The 17424-nt window shown below is 38.4% G+C and overlaps 1 protein-coding gene across 1 annotated transcript in view; it reads left to right on the top strand.

The window, feature by feature from the left end:
• Positions 1–17147, top strand: part of LOC104625038 (monofunctional C1-tetrahydrofolate synthase, mitochondrial-like) — a gene marked incomplete at both ends in the record, with an annotated part of 49243 nt that extends 32096 nt beyond the window's left edge. Inside the window, 3 exons of the mRNA XM_010292565.1 lie at positions 2151–2291; positions 10609–10677; positions 17036–17147. Of these exons, the coding sequence (XP_010290867.1) occupies positions 2151–2291; positions 10609–10677; positions 17036–17147 (322 nt within the window). The remainder of the gene's footprint in view (positions 1–2150; positions 2292–10608; positions 10678–17035) is intronic.
• Positions 17148–17424: the final 277 nt, after the last annotated feature.

The following is a 17424-nucleotide window of genomic DNA, read 5'->3' as shown; positions in this document are numbered from 1 at the left end:
ATTTTAATATGTTGGACTGGTGCATATCCATTCACATTTTAGCATGGGCTTAGTGACTCGAGAAATAGAGCTAACAGTTAGGAAAACTCATTTCAGAGCCTAGCCAGAGATCCAGAGAAAACAGCACTTCATAGTTAACAGATGCATTTTATAAATATTTGGAGTGATGTTGTAGCACTCTTAAAATCAATGACACCTGTATAAAATAGCAGAGCACAGCAGGCACAAAAGTCTGCATTTTAATGAAGAGGGATGCTGTGGTTTCTAAAGAGTATTACATGACTGATGCCCTTGATCCTGCAATTGAATCCATGTGGGTGGATCCTTTCATGAATAGAGAACTGACTTTACAGCTAAGGCTTCTGTCAGCACTTCATAGGTGTATAAAGCTTATTAGAGTTAAAATAACACCTGCTAGTACAGTCTTTTGTGCCTGTTTTTTCAATTAAATATTATGTCACTCTGAGCATCTACCTGGATTGTTTTTCCTGTCCTTTTGGGTTTATATAGAAATAATGATAATAAAAACCCGTTTTTCTGGTCTCATGATAAACATACTGATGCAATTAGATAATATTCCAGTATATGGGTTGGGCATAGATTTCTCAGGCTAATTTCCTGTCCTACATATGCTGCAATGACTTACCAGGGACATTCTTAACTTCAGAAAAGATAGTAGCATCCATGTCATTGCAACGCTAACAACGTTCATGGTGTACCCAGCTATTCTGTTATGCATAGAACCCCTTCCAGGGAATACTGAAAGTCTGCTTTGTAATTTCAGCATTTCATTTGGATTCCTATGCTGAAAATCTCAATTACAGGTTTATTTTTTGTTTTCCATGGTATATATCTCTCCCTGTCCGTGCCCAATGCAGAAAAGTACTCCGGGGGTCTTCAGAAGTTTTGACTATTATGCAGGTACATAGAGGTCAGCCTGAATAGGGCTGCTTTGGGCTGTAGCTGACAAGACAGAATCTAAAAGCAGGAATGTGAGTTAAAAAAGGGAAGAAGCTGTTAAAGTACTAGGCAAATGGATAGGAGTGGTAAGTTATATGTTAACAATTCTCTATGTAGATGCTTTGTAAAAACAGGCAAAGCCCTCAATTTGACCAGATTCCTCTGGTGCTAGTCAGTATGGGATACATCTGGTAGAGGTCTGACATAGAAACAGTCCTGGGGGCTTTTTTTACATAGATAGCAGTAGGATGTCAATTATTACATTTTTGTGTAGACTTTAATTGCTGGAGAGATTACTAAAGAAGATGTAGTTCTCGTTCACCCCCAACATTGGCACTCCTATCATGTAATACATTAGTGACTTTGTCTTTCTTCTCTCTTTATGTTCTGACAGCATGTGACCTGGGCTTTACTAATAGTAAATTACCACAAACACTGCTAAAGTGTACTGCAAGCTCTTAAAAAGTCGTAAGGACAGCTTACAGTGTGCTGAAATACTGCACAGTATAAATGTATTTCTACAAGAGTGATAGAACTGATGCAACATATAGTTTTGGTTAACTTATATGTTTGTTCATTTAAAGAAAAAAAAAAAGAGAAAATGTATTTTACATTATCATAGGTCAAGCACAAGACCTAGCAGCATAGACTAAAATTTGAGTTTATGTAGGAAAAGAATGATCAAATGTAACAAGAATGTTTTTGAAACCAGAATAAAAAAACTTTTGGAGAGCATTGCAGGGGAAAAAAAAACAAAAAAACCAAAAAAACCAAAAAAAACCAAACAAAAACAAACAAAAAAAAAACCACCCAAACCAAAAACACCCACAATGTTGTGCTTATGCCAGTAAAGCTCAAAACACATCTGGTAATTTTCTTTGTTGCCACAGAAAAAAATTCTTGGTCCTTCAGGGAGCTTCTGCTAAGGATAATGTGAGCCAAGGGGCTAAGCACTCTGCAAGACCGGTCCCCAAGTAAATGAAGTGTAATGGAGAACATTAATGAGTAACTATAAACAAAGTGTTTGAAGTTAGTCTAGTCTGAGTAATCCTGAAAGCTGTGGGTTACAATTTAGAATTTGTTTGAATTCCAGTGTGAAATCTGTCTTTCCTGAGTCTATTCCTGACAATTCGCTCTGAATATTTGACCTGACTTTGATTTGGTTCATGATACTCATTTCTATTTTACAGGCTCAGTTTGATATTGCTGTTGCGAGTGAAATTATGGCCATTCTGGCACTTACCACCAGCCTGCAAGACATGAAGGAGAGGCTGGGGAAAGTGGTGGTGGCTAATGACAAGAAAGGAGAACCAGTAACAGCAGAGGATTTGGTATGTTCAGTGCTGTAGACCTGTGAATAACCTTTGATGTGTTTGTTTTGCCTCTTGAAGCATTAGAAAGACAGGTGCATGCCAAAGATTTTGCTTTGAACACCACAGTCAGATATCGAAGAAGGATCATCTTCTGGGCCAAAACTTGCTCACAATGAGAACAAGATGTAGAACTCATTTCTCCAGCTCTCTGGTAACATCTGGTTCAGGAAGTCTCTGGTCTCCATAAACTACTTGTATAGTTTTCTGCAATTCTCAAGGCAAACCAGTTTTGTGCTGGAGGGCATCAGAGCGTGGGCTCCTATTTGAGAGAGCTGGTAATGTTTGCTACTGTAATTGTAAAGTGTGCTCAGATGTTACAATGATAGTTACCGCATGAATGCTTATATCACTAAATCAGAATGGAAACAAGCTATTCTTAATTCATAGATTGCTGATAGTGCTTGGGACAGGGTTATTTCTTCACATAATTAAGACTTTTTCTTCCTTACCTTCAGGTGAAGTTAGGTGCTGTTTCCTCATTCCCTACTTCATCTTCTGCAAGAAGTCAGTATATTCTTCCTTTATATAAAATTTTAGCTTTTACAGCCAGGGTGTGAGTCAGTAAACAGTGGTTGGAACCTCACACAGTTGTGTATGGCAGATTCTGGTGCAGTCAGAAGCTACCAGTTAACCCTTGCAATCCAACTGTATGCCGGGAGTAGGCTTACTGTGATTGGCACTAGTTTACTGTAACAGTACATTACTTGAATTCTGAAATCTAATTGCTAAATTAAGTTCATATATTGCCAATTGATAGCCCACTCTAAATACAATATGATAATGCTTTGCTTTTACGCTTTTTTATCATCTAAATATGTCCTTATAGCAACTGTGACATGACTCGGAGCCGTGCTTTCATGCCAACCTGCTGGCAATAACTGCCTATATCACACAGACTATGTGTGTTTTTTCCTGTTTGTCCCTTTTATGTGGACATCTGCAGAAACTTACTGCATTTTTAGAATGAGCAATGGAACCAGTATCTTGCCTTTTCAGCAAAGATAGTAAATCCACAAGCCAGGAATACCTTCACAGCCTTAATGGATTCCAGTTTAATAAAGAAATGCATAGTACCTAGCTTGCTTGGATTTAACACTGAAATTAAGATAAGGGTACCAAAATTTCCAAGTACAGTTATCATTAAAATTCAAAGCAAATCAACTACTCCCAACTATGCAGGAGACATGAAGAACTGTATTTAATATTCTAGCTGCATAACTTTGTCTTGGCCAAATGGAGGGGAGCAGGGAATGAGTTACCTTATAATGCATATGCAAAAACTTTAAAGTAATTCAGTGTCAGAACTAAAACTACATTTGAAATACATTATTTTAATCTTGATGCTACTTTTGTATGAGGATACTTTAATGTATTAATATTGCAAAATATTTAACCTGTCTTCAACTACTTAATGCTAATCAGCTTGATGAATGAAAGCAGTTGCTTTTCTGTAGTTTGTCTCATCTATAGTTGCACTGTGGAAAGATAATGTTAGGGCTGAAAGAGCGCACAAAGAACTTGAAAATTTTTCCACTATGTCCCTAAAATGAAAGTAGAGCTCAGCAAAACGTCTGTTACTAATTCAGTTTTCTTTGACCTTTTTTTAAACAAACTTCCTATGCTTAGCGTCTCAATCATTTGATAGTGTCACTTGTGCTGTACATATGTTTCTAGTTCTTTAAAGCAGTGTTCTGTCTTATACAATAGAACTGCCCAGAAAAAAAAATTCATCACAAGAATATATATTACGGCCATCTGCAGCTATGCTGCTGCATTCTTTTTCTTCTGTAGGTTCTCCATACCATGCACAGGAACAACTTGGGTGCATATCTTGATTGTGAAGTACAGCAACTCCTGCCTCCTTTGTTGCAGAGTGTGTTACAAATGAGGATGAGAACTATGGGAAGAATGGGAAGGTGATTTCATGGTTACGGCAGAAAAGTGCCTTTTTGGAGAGTTGAATTCTATTCCTGTGCCTTCAGAAAGCTTATGTGTGGTGCTGTGTCCATAGAAACCGATTCTTACAGTACATGAGGAGTTGTGTATTCCTTAATCTGGCTTGATATCCAGGAGCTAAACAGCTGAAATCTATGGAACGAATGAAACAACATCAGGAACTTTGAACCAGGAGAAATTATTTTATGTTGCCTCAGGTTGAGCATCCAAAACTGGTGAATACTTTTGAGTTTGATCCTTGTACGTGCCATTTTTTCTTGTGAAAACAGAAACAATTGTTAACTCCTGCAGACTTACTAATATTGGTGAAGAAGTCGGATGCTGTGGTTGGGATTTAAGAAATGTCAAAAAAGAAAATTAGTAGTGGGTGTTCTTACTAGGATTTCTTTATCAGATTAAATACTGGTTAGTTTGTACGCGGGGAGAGAGTTTATTAGTAACTGTACTGCACTTGTGAAAGTGTACTGTATAAAGTTGAATCCTCTGGAAACAATTGCAGGAGATGTAGAATCAACGACCATACCGTGTCATAATTCATTTGTACAAAGATGATAAATTTCGGTTCTGTCGGGTGTCATTTCACCTCTGTTCCTAGTTTCTTCCCACAGGTGGTCAGTCTGTTTGAACAGCTTGCAACTAAACCTACTGTTTCTAGACTTTAAATGCAGTATCTACTCTTCCCCCTGCTGCTTGTGCTGCCTATGTTGTTACTATGCTTCTGCAAGCCCAGCTTGTGACCCCTCTTCATTTGGACTGTGCAGGTTGTATCTCTTCCTTGTACGTTTTAGAAAAGGATTCCTGTAGGATCCGGTAGAAGAGATCTTTGCCTCTGTCCAGGCTGGTGCAGACTGTAGATACAGTCGTTACACCCTAGGCTGTAAGCACACCACACATATTGTGGGTAAAGCTTTCTGGGCAGGATGGGACAAGGCTAAGCATTCACTAATGAGTGTCTGTAAACTGTAATTTTCATTTTGCCAAGGTTTATATCTTGAGCAAATTTTCAGATGTCATAAGAGATTTGATGTGAAACCTTCTCCTCCTGAATTTTCATTCTTTTGAGTCAGGGCCAGAGAGGAGGTAAAGCTTTGTAGCTCAGAAAGGAAAGATCGCAAGTCAAATGGACATAAGAAAAACAATATCCATGGTTTTCAAATGTTCTCAATCCAAGAACAGTCATTTTGACTTAAATTTTCATGAAACAAAATCAAGTTTAAAAGCTTGAATCTATCATAGCCACTTGGTGTGGAACATTTTAGGCCAAAGAACGGCAATTGCATGTAGTTTTAACAAATTTTAAAGGCAGCCGTATCATGGGAAGTACCACACAGCCTGAATGTGGTACTTCAGTCCTACATGTCACTTAAAAAAAATTCTGGGGCCCATGTTTTATATATACTACCAAGATTGAATTTATGCAAGTTTAAATGCTTGACAGTATTCTTTAGTTCATTGGAATCTATGTGAACCAAAACCACTAAACCCTTCTCTGTCATTTGTTTCCAGATGTACACACAATATACTTCACAAAACACAATTGCTCTTAATTTTGAATTTATGTGCAATATATTTATAATAATACAATAGTCAAACCTAAAGTACACATTGTCAGATATAAACCAGATGCAGAGGCAGGCTAGGAGTAATAGAAAAAAGATAAATTGAATATTTCATGAATTGAGAAGACTTCTTCCACAAGAGTAATGGATTAAATATCTATCCTCTGTAATGGAACATACAGAAATCTTTGCCAAAATGTGGTGCTCGTTGTACGGTATTTTTAAGACTGAATTGCTTTTTGGCTTTTACGGTGTAGTTGAATTTTGATGGACACATGCCATATCTGTATGTGAAATTAAATGGGTATGTATGCCCTAGATCAGTATTTCAGCAGCTATGAAAAATATTAAATAAATATGTCACTTTTTTTTAAAATAAGACTTCTTTTCAGCTTACTTTCTGTGCCATGCTGTTAGATTTCAATAATTCCAGGACCCAAAAAAATAGCTTCATATTTACTTTTATAAGTGATCTGTCAGCTGAATATATTTTGTTCTCTGATTCATCAGAAACATTGTGTACATACTTCACTTTAAACACAAGTGGTTGCAACTCTTCTCAGTTTACGGTTTAGGGATTAGTTTTTTACAGAACTGATATTCCAGAAAAATATCATTTTGTTAGAGACTATAGTTTCAAATGATGGGAAGTTACAAGAACTTCATTATTTTTCCTATCAAGAAAAGGGTTTTTCTCTGCCTTTCAGTCTGTGTAACCCTTATTCATTTCACAGTATTTACTCTCAATCACCTTCCTTGTCATCTAATGCTGGCTTTCATTTCCACTTTTGCTAGACTTCAGAGACTGCTCCACTGGAAATTACTTTGAAAGTGTTTTGGTTTTTCATCTAAGTTTGCCTTTCCTGTGTCACGTATGTAATTTATTTTGTGCTGTATGATCTTTTCTGTCCTGGGGAGCATACCTGCCCCGACAGCTGGTGGATAGATGGAAGGGGTATTATTTTCAGAAGTATTGGGATCAGTTCCAGGAGGGAACCCTGGAGAGCTGGGTGTCCGTCTACATTTGATTCTGAGTCCTACTTCTTTCTTCTGACAGTGAGTTGGTGGAAAGCTAGTGATCCTTGGGCTCTCACACGCTTAATTGGTGTGTAAGCATCCAAGCCTCTAATTCTTTTATAAAAAAAATTATCTACCTTCTCTGAATTGGAAATGGAAACCTGATTCCTTAAATATCTTTGAGAATCAGATCCAGGACTTTGAGTGAGCTGTGGGAATTGTTTGCTAGCTGCTTGGAGGATTGCAGATATGAAGGAATGAACACTTTATTCTGACAGAGTCATGTCACATAGATGTGAAAAGTATATTGGCTGTTTAGCTTTTAAGGACTGTTGTTGACACCATACCTGTTTAAGAGCTATGGAAGGCAGATAGACATGGTGTGTGCTAATTGGAGTCTTTGCATCTTTTTTTCTTTGCTTTCAGATTCAGTTACAATGAGTTGTTGTGTCCAGAATGTGTATCTAATATGGATGAAGTTTCCCAAAAAGTTAAAATCCATAGGAGGTATCGGGGGCTTTTGCTTCACTATTTTTATCATATTGGTGAAGAACTAAGAGAAAGCAAAGGGGAGAGGATTTGAGGCATTGTTGTTGTGGGGGGAGAGAGCAGAAGTGTCCTGATTTTATTTCATATTTTACTTCTCCCCCAAAGCCTTCTTTCCAGTCAACGTGGCTTGGGTCAGTAAATGGCTGTTTGCATGCTTACTTCAAATGAGCTGCTGGTCTCATCCAGCATGAAGTAGACAACAGAAGCCCCTAATCGGATGGCTACAGTCGGCATGAGTTAACACGTGTCAATCCTTAGGCAAGTTTCCCAAGACGAGCATTAGGGCTGATCCGTGGCTGCTCAGGTAGTTAACCTTGCCATTGACTAGCTGGAAGATCTGATGTAAAGTTTTCCATTTGGCTTTTTTTCTCCAGAAAGTTCAACAGCTATTACAGTTGCCTTGTACGTGGTAAGATTGTAAACTATCTCAGCATTCATGTGCTGAAAATTATCAGCAGCTGTTTCTCTTTTAGCATAATGATGAATAGCTTATGCTATATGATGACAGAAAAACTGAAATACAGGAAGAAAACGTAAAATTAACCAACCTTTTTCTTCAGATATTTCTATTACCTGTTGCCTCCTAACTAGTGTACATGGTTCCGCTTTCTGTGAGACGGAAGATGAAGAACTTAACTAGCTGTTGTAGTTTTATGTTGCTAGAAACTAGTGCCGAGCATCATTTCCTTCAGCTAGGGGTGGAAGGGGAAGAACTTTGCTTCTGGTCTGAGAAACTCTGTCCTAGCTGGCTGCTGAATTGATCAAACAGCAGGAAAAAACCAGGCTTATAGGTCTATTTAATAAGTATATTGCAAACTATGATTTTGTTGTTGTTGTTTTTAATGAATTCAAATTCTGCACTGTGATGAACAGGTAAAAATATATTTGTTTTGATAAATTAGTAGGATTAGAAACTGGGATTTAATGAAAAAATTGCTAGGATTGAAATTTGTTCCATTTCATTTTGAAATTCTTAGAGCTGGGGCTGGGTATTCACTATTTTATTTTGTAAGCACTTCAAATTTGGAAGTGAATCAAATCAGTTTTATAAAGCAAGTTGTTCTGTTGAACAGATTTAAAATTTAATATCCTAAGAAATAAGCCCACTTTAGAAAGACTTTTGCAAATTACTAAAATGCAAGGAATCAAAGGCAATAGCAGTGGCAGTTATTTTTACATGGCCATAAAAAGCAAACTCACTTATGGATAAAATATTGAAGTTACATTTTATTCTAACAGCAGAAAATTTTATGGGATACTGGTTAAATGAAAGTTTATGAAACATTGTTTTTGAGATTTGTTCTGCATTTTTAAGTTATCTAAAATAATTGTTTTAACTGGTATGATTGTAAACTGATCTGTATCAATAAAGGATATGTTGTGGAAATGAAAAGCAACAATAATTTTATTTCTCTTTTTAACATGTTTTCCATTTTCCTTGAATTTAGGCCGTGAGCTTTGGATTCAAATGAGACTAGTTGGATATAGGTACAACATTAGCACCAGGCTGCTTCTGTGGAATTGAGGGAGCCTCAGCCTTTCCCACAGAGCACTGGCGTGCTGGTGTTTCCCTGTGTTCTTCTAAAATCAACATATTAAGAAGTAGAAATCTATTCTTTGCTAGTTCAGAAGAGGGAAAGTATATTGTTTTGCTACCAGTTTCTCATATTATGTCATTGTGTGCCTACTGGGGTTTGTAGATAGCGTGAGCTTACAAAATGCAAAGACTGAAGAAACATCTTTCCCTCTTCTATTTCCTTGCCTTCACTCTCCTGCAAGAAAACATTTGCTATACTGTAGTAGAAACCAGTTTTACTATTTTGGTTTCAACTCATTTTTATCCAACACCAATATTCTGCTGCATTGTGCTCTGAAGTCTATGCTCAGATGTGATGCTTAGAAAGCAAAACCTTGAATTTATGTAATATATTGTTCTTATGTAATGACCATGCATTTTCATGTCTTTCATCTGTCTGTCATTTGGATTTTCACACAGAGTTTGATTGTTCAAATTTTGGGTTAATTGACAGAAGCTGTGTTGAGAATTATACATGTGCTATTTTCATTGCTGCTTTTTATTTGAACATTACTGTTCAGCTCTTAATAGGCTATTCAGGTAATGTATCCATGTTTTTCAGCCTTCATTTTAAACAGTTTACAGCAGCTGGTATTTTTATTTGGTTTTAATGTTTCTTTTCAATACAATAATGTATTAAATTAATTTTTTGCGTTGTCCAGCAAGCCTATGAGCCACTCCTTATAACACAACTGCATTTTTTCTATCCGTGATCTAGTTCTTGCAAAACAAAACACATTTTCTTCTCAAAATCAAAGTAATTTAGGAATAAATTGAAATATATGCTTGTGGTTTCTAGGTAGCACTCTGCATATGGTCTGATAGTGCTGTGCACCCTCTGTAGTCATTTTTTTCTAAAATGGGCATTGAATTTTAGTGTAAAGAGATGTCATGACTTCCTCTTACTTCCAATTCAGTCAGTGTGAAATTTATAATCCATATCCAGCAAAATTCTTAGGGAGGAATAAGATTTTTTACAACTAAAGAGCAGCAATTCACTTAGCTCCTTTTGTCCTCTCATCACCACAGTAAGGCACCTCTAACTTTCAATCTCATGATGTATTCATTATCTACCCCTAGTCAGCTACGTGTCTGCTTTCATCCTGTGTCTATTGTGTATATATTTGTACAAGTCTTGAAAAACACCCTTTCTGGTTATTGCTAGCTATTGATTCATGCTATTGATTCTGTCATGAAAGAAATACATCTGTCATTTCGTCAGGCAATTTTAGCAAGTTATTGTTTTCTTGCTTTCTCAGGTCTCAGTGGCCTTTGCCTCCACTTTGTCTTTTGTTCCCATGAACATTCTCATGCTGATCACTTAATAACTCTGAAATGAGAAGAATATTTGCCCTACTGTCTTTTAAGGGTATTCAGAACAAAATTGTAACTATTTCTGGCACACTCTGTAAACACAGTGTATTAGCAGTCTTGAAGTAACATCTGAATAAATTATTTGTGGAACACTGCTTATCCATTATGGTTTATGAGCACACTTTCTTTTTCTCCTTTGAACTGTAAGGTTTTTTCCCTGTTTTAACTGTAAGCTTAAATGTAACTCAGAAATGTTGCCCCTTAGAACTGACTTCCTCAAAATGTGGACTCTCTTGTTTTATAGGGAGTAACAGGCGCTTTGGCAGTTTTGATGAAAGACGCAATTAAGCCAACGCTAATGCAAACGTTAGAGGTGAGTATCACTTATAGATGCCTGCCTTTCTTCTCTGGCTTTCAAATTATATATAGTCCTTGTCGTGCTTCTCTCCAGTGACCATGCTTAACTTTCAAGGTTCAAGCCAGGGTCAAATCCATAGAGGCATTTTAGCAAATGTTCCTTTGTGTATTTTAACTATTCAACTCTAGCTGCATTTATACCTTTTTGGTGGTTTTTCTTCCTTTCTTTGAGACCCTGGCTTTAGTCATAATTTTGCCCAGTGTTGCAAACAAGCAGCAGTGCACTGTTGAGCTGCTTTTGAGCACACTGGAAAGCAGGTTGGGCTTCCAGGTAACAGAGTTCCTTCTGTTTCCCATCTTGCTCTTCTAGAGAAGTTTTCTTTTTATGTATTTGATTTACCTGTATGTTCCCATGAGGATTCCCTCAGCCCAGCATTTTGAGTAGAAGGCGGATGCTTCGCTGAGGCTATTCTATTCTGTATTATAGTTTGTATCATTCAGAAACACAGGAAGGTCCTTTTGCCTGTTTACACTTTTTCAAAAGAGGGCTCCCAGCCATGCTGTCTTGCCATAGTGCCTTCAGAGACTAAATGAAGCTTTACTGGTCCATGAGAGGAATATTTTGCACTTACCCTAATGAGCTTTCTTCCAACAGCTCAAAGAACACAGAATTAGTACAACCGAACTTTGTGACTGGGCACTCTAGTATTGGCTTTTCAAAGTAAGCTGCATGATGAACAGTATTCATGGCAAGAGGGAGGAAGAAAAATGGGGGAATAATGAAACAGTTTTGGAAACAAATGCATTTGGAGAAAAATTAAGGTATATTACTAAAAATTTGTCCATCAAAATTATGTAGCTAGAATATTTCACAATTTCTGGTATGGTGAAAAGTTGAAGAATGTAGAAGGATACTAGTGCTGTCCCTGGTTGGTAAAAATGTCTCACACACAGCGCGTCGAAGTGATAACTACTTTTTTGCTTTTGTATTTGGATGGGGACAACTTCCTACTCTCAGGGAATATTAGAAAAATAGAATTCAAGTCACGCAAAGTGTTATTTCACTATAGCCAGCTTAATTGGTTTCTCCTGCAAAGAACATCCATTCTTTCATGTGAGTGTATAAAGAATACATGTGTGTGTCAGAACTTAATATAACATCCAATAGCAGAAACTGGAGGTCACGTAGGAGCAAGAATGTCACGGCCAGAACTGTGTATTAAATCGCCACTTGGATAACACTGTGTGCGTTAAGCATCAGTGACAAGGTAGCTTTGATTCTGAGTGTTTAGTCTGTGTCACTCTATTTGCATATCCGTTAGAAAATAGCATGGTTTTGTTGTACTGTTCTAAAAGACAATTATAAATGTCAGAAGAGTTTCTTTTGATCGATAGGCATTTGGTTCTGGGACTTGCCAGCTTTTTTTTTTTTTCCCCGCTGTATTTCTTTATATTCACATTTGTGCAACAAAATTCTTGCCTTTTATGTGGTATTCTTTTCTAGTCTAATCTATGCTATTGATGAAACATCTGCCAACTTTCATCAAACACTGTTGCTTGTTAGGAGGATCCTGACTGCAGTACCCGAGGGTATTTTTCCCAAAAATTCTTCTTACAAAGTTACTGTTAAAACAGCAAACTGAAGCAGCTCAGAGGACCGCTTCATCCTCCACGCCTGCCATTTGAGTCTCAAAGATGAACTTTGTCATATTTTTAATACCTTTTAGCCTGCAGGCTAATACGAGTCACCTATCCAAGAATGGAAATCTCCAGCTTGTCTAAATCTTTTCCAAGATAGTGCTGTGTGTCGGCCGATGTATGCCTCTTGGACTGTTTCATTGCTGTTGTGTAGAAATGCAATGGCCTACTCTGTTACTTCCCTTGCTGTTGTTGCTGTTCTTGAGCCTCAAGCTTCTTTCATGTCACATTTTGTTAATAAATATCTTTCAATATTTTTAATTATTCATGTTAATAGCTTTAAGAGCTGCTAATTTTAATAGCTTCAGTTTTTCAAGAAGAAAAAGGAGGGCGTGGATGAAATAAGGAAGATATTTTGCCCTGCATGCTTGAATGTAGCAGTGATCCACCTGTGAGTTTAGAGCCCTCCAGCATGATAGATTTTAAGCCAAGCTAATCCTACTGTACCCTGAGGTGGTGGATGTAATAATGTCTCTTCTGCTGTAGGGAATGACACATTTCTGATGTGTGTGTGAGTTGCAAGTCTCTCTTCTCGCAAACTAGAAATTAGGCGATTTGAAGCCTAAATTAGACTTGAAATAATCCTAATAAATAGCAGCCAAAAGAAGAGGGACCTCTTAAGCTTCCGAAGAGGCTACCAGAAGTAACTGAGCAACATAATCCTAATCCCTTCAGGGAGAACAAGTTCTCAGTACAAATGTAAAGACCTTTAGCAGCAGCACCACAACTTGATAACAGTAACATCAGGAATGATCCTGTGACAGGGACATCCAGTGTCTACAGCACACTGGTGGTGTAAAAACCAGAATAATATGATTAAGCAGAACACAATGCAGCTCAGACTGTGCCATGGACCTGTCCTACAAGTAGGGATGAAATTGTTCACCAAAGCAGGTCTTCCAGGTCACTTTGGTATTGGGGAATGGCAAAAAGACTGCTTGAGGAAGTGGAGCAGGAGACCTTCTGGGTGCCTTCCGGATGATACTGGCAGTTAATTTGGCATAAGTTGTAAGTGATAGTGTCTGTGGTTAGCAGCAGCTGAAAGTAGCCATTGCAGAATTAGCTGCGCTCCTCTGTGATCTGGTAAAGACCCTGTAGATGGGTAGTGTCTTAATCTGTGGAGGTCTGAGGAGTTGCTTCTAAGGGCCTATGAAAGGGGAGAAGAATGACCTGATAGATATGCACCAGCTTTGTATGTGTGTCTGTGTGCACTGGAGAAGAAGTTTAGAAGTTCATAAATCAAAAACAACTGAATGCCAATCCTGCGTGGAACTGAACTGGCAACTTGGGTCAGTGCTTTTTTTTCATACATGAATTGATGTGTATATTTTAATTTGCTGTTTTATAAGGTGGTTTCTTAGTGGGTTATTTCCATAATAACCCTGCTACTCTGTCACCAGAAATGCTGCCTCAAGCCATTAGTGATTGACAGTGTTTTATATGCAGGAATGACAGTAAAATCTCAAAATAGGAAACATGGGGCACTCCACCTACAATAACTGTAGGCTTCAGTAGAACTTCTATCCAGTGCTGTAGAACTGAGATGACTTTGTTTGAAATGTACATAATGATTTCATAGTGTTTATCCATGTTTGTCATGACAGATTTGTTCCCTTGTGAACTGATCCCTTAATGTTCAGCACTTATTTATACCATGCATAACAAAGCAGCCGCTCTGTGGGGCAACTCTTTGGAGTTGCAGGCTGGCTGCGCTGGGATCGGCTGCTTCTCTTACACTGAAAGTGCCACTCCCAGTAAAGATGAGGGGAGGATGGTGATAAGTGTTATAAACATCCATCTAGCAGCCAGATAACTTCAGATATTTATTGACATTCTGGGTTCGTTTTCTTTTACTAAAGCACGGATAATAACATTTTGTGTACTGAAAACAGTCAGCAGAATGCATCCCTGTGACACTGTTTGTTTCTCCATGTAGTTTATTAAGGATATAACGAAAAGTAAGTGGCACTCTGCAGAGTGGGACAAATGGACTGACGCAGAGTTGCTGAAGCTGGCCCACAAAGACGTCGTTGTCCCTGTTCCAGGGTGTACCTGAGGCTCCCGAGCTTCTGCTGGAGTTCAGTCCCTTCAGTACCTAGACTGTATTTTTCTTGCAGGATTGCCCTTGTAAAAGCACCATTCAAATAACTCCTCCTTTTCTTTTGGTGGATTTCAGAGTTCCAGGGGAGCATCTGTCCATGCCAGTGGTTTAGGAGTGTGTTTGGATTTCGAGTTAGCGGCAGGGGAACCCTTGGCTACCGATATTCTGGATGTTGGACCCCACAATCCAAATTTCCTTCTCATCCGTGTTGTGTGGATGAACTCTTGGAAGCACAATTGCACGGGGAATGTTGTGGGAGACCCTTCTTACCCCCTTTCTGCACAGCTCCCGCAGTGCGGGCTGGGCTGCCCTCATCATCTGTGGTTGCGCTTCCATGCATCACATCTGCCCATGCGTGTGCTGGGCTCTAACGAGAGCAGCCCTGTAGTTGCTTGCCGCAAGAAATTAAGGGCTTGGAAGAGTAAGATTAAACTTAGTAAGTAAGAAAACACAAATCAGAATAAATTAATAAATCGTGCATTTCAATCTGGTAGCTGAAAACTGCAGTCAAATAAAATAAATAAATAAATGTTGTTTACTTCTATTTGAATGCCAGAAGGGTAAATACTGGGTTGAAGTAAAAGTAAGACGTAAGGAAGTAAAACTTAAACTTAGGTTGGTGGAAGTGGTTTGCATTTTATTTTGTGTAAGTTATAAGCTCTTTGGGATAGGGGTAATATTTTGGTTTGCGCAGCACCTTCTGTTATATTGATGCCTAAATACTATAGGAACCTTTGAAGATGCGTATAGTGCAAGTTAAATTTTTTGCATAAATATGTAAAACCCCAGCTGATATTGCAGTATGTGGTCATTAGCAGATAGAAAACAAGAAAAAAAACCATAAGTAAACACGGTGAAGTTAGTGTGTTATGATTATAATAAACTGCATAATTCCTTTTGTTACAGGGCATGATTTCTGTTTATTTACTTTTTCTGCTCTGGTTACACTGTTTCTTCTCTAAAATGTATGAGGCAGAGCTGTCTTTGGATTGTAGCTTAATTGTCTTGTTTTTGGAGAATATCCCCTGCCCATATGTATGCATATTCTCCTTTTCCACTCTTGATTAAAAAAAAAAATCCCCGGTTTTACTAGAGCAAACCTGAAGTTTGATGTGCCAGTGGATAAGAAGTTAATTGTCTTTCCTCTGAACAAAACAGTTAATTAGGTATAATTATTTCTAGAGGAAGCAATAAGAACAGGTGCTTGTTGTTCATATATTTTATATGATTTGTATTCAGTGTTATATAAACAGGAAAATCTGTTTTCTATAGTAGCAAGTATTTCACTACTGTAATCCAATTGTTCTGGTGGAAAACATGAAAATTTTTGTCTATGTTGTTTTCTTAAGACACTGGTGGTAGGGGAGCAACCAGTTTTTATTATATGGTTAATAGTTTCCAAGTTGTGGTTCATGGGGCTGTTGGATGTGGCCTGCAGCTGATCCACGGAACACTCCTCCTTAACTGTTGTTTCTGGTCAAAAATTGCGGAAGATTGCCCAGTAGCTTGCCAGAAATTTTGAGAGTTGGCAGTAGTTGCTAATACAGAATGCGTGAAGAACATTGATGGAGATAATTTGAAGTTATCTGCTTACCTTTTCTTTAACCGGCTGTGTTTTTTTAAAAGCTTTAACACAACAATGGGGATTTGTTTGCTTAAGTATAGTAAGGCAGTTGAAGTGACATGCTTCCGTCTGATTGTGTATTCTGACTTGGACGAAAGATAGCAGTTAATATGTCTCACCTAATCCTAATCCCTTTCTGAAGATGCTAATTTTCTAATTTCTCCCTTGTGATGCCTGCCAAAAAAGTAAGAGGGAAGCTGAGCTTTGCTTGCTATCTGACAAATTTCCCTATGCCATTACTTTTATTAACTCCTTGCCTGTCCTTTTGCTGTTTTAGAGTGCTCCCTGCTGCAGAGCCTGCTTTCCTTGTGTATTTGTATGGCGTCTAGCATGGGGGAATTCGGCTCTGCACCCAGGGCTCCCAGCGCTCGGTGAGCAGCAGTGAATGCTTTTTCCATTATATGTCAGCATCCCGCTGCACCCCAGCCACGTCGCTTCTCTTCTCCCTCTCCAGCTCCTTACCCGTTGGCTCTGGTCCCTCATCGCTTCCAAGGGCTGCTCCGCCGGCACAGGGGTGGCAGTTACGGTCGGTGAGGAAAACAGGAGCAGTAAGGGCTGGCGTAGGGCGGGAGCTGGGCTCTGTTTGTGTACCACCTGCAGCAATGCACGTAGCGCTGATGGTAGTACGTGTGCCAGGCTAGCACGCCGCAGCATTAGGGCAGCGGAAATAGGAAACGATAGTACAAGGCTGGGTGAGAAGTTGTGTGTTACCTACAGGTTGCGCTGCCGTCCATTACCTTTCCATGAATGAAGCAGGTTCTGACCTCTAGGCCTGTCAGCAAATGGGGTCTCAAGCACCAGAGATGGACCTAACCCCCCCGAGTTACCTAACAGTGCTTACTCGTTCCATGTGCTTTTGATTTATATAGAATCTTGATTCGTCTGTAAGAGTATTGAGCTGGTGTTCTTACCTATCCGGTAAATTAATGATATATATGTTTTGTCATTCAGGGAACACCAGTATTTGTTCACGCTGGGCCTTTTGCTAACATTGCACATGGAAATTCTTCTGTTTTGGCAGATAAAATTGCCCTTAAATTAGTTGGAGAGAAAGGATTTGTAGGTAAGTAATTATTTTATTTATTATATTATGGTTTGTTGGTAAGTAGGCAAAGAGGAATGTGAGTGACTGGATAAAATAGCAATGAAAGGTAAGAATGCCACTTCATTTTTTGCTGCTAATAATAATAATCTTAAATAATCTTAAAGTGAACAAGTAAAAAACCCAAAGCACTTCTTCTCTCACTCTGCCCTTTGTCTGAAGTGTTCCTGTCACCGAAGTGTCCTGTAGTTTGTTGTATTAGTATTCATCTGAGCTCTCTTGATGAATGGACAGAAAC

This window comes from Phaethon lepturus, unplaced genomic scaffold, assembly GCF_000687285.1.
Source record: "Phaethon lepturus isolate BGI_N335 unplaced genomic scaffold, ASM68728v1 scaffold6638, whole genome shotgun sequence".
Lineage (NCBI taxonomy): Eukaryota > Metazoa > Chordata > Aves > Phaethontiformes > Phaethontidae > Phaethon > Phaethon lepturus.
This window is presented reverse-complemented; position numbering and strand designations above follow the sequence as displayed.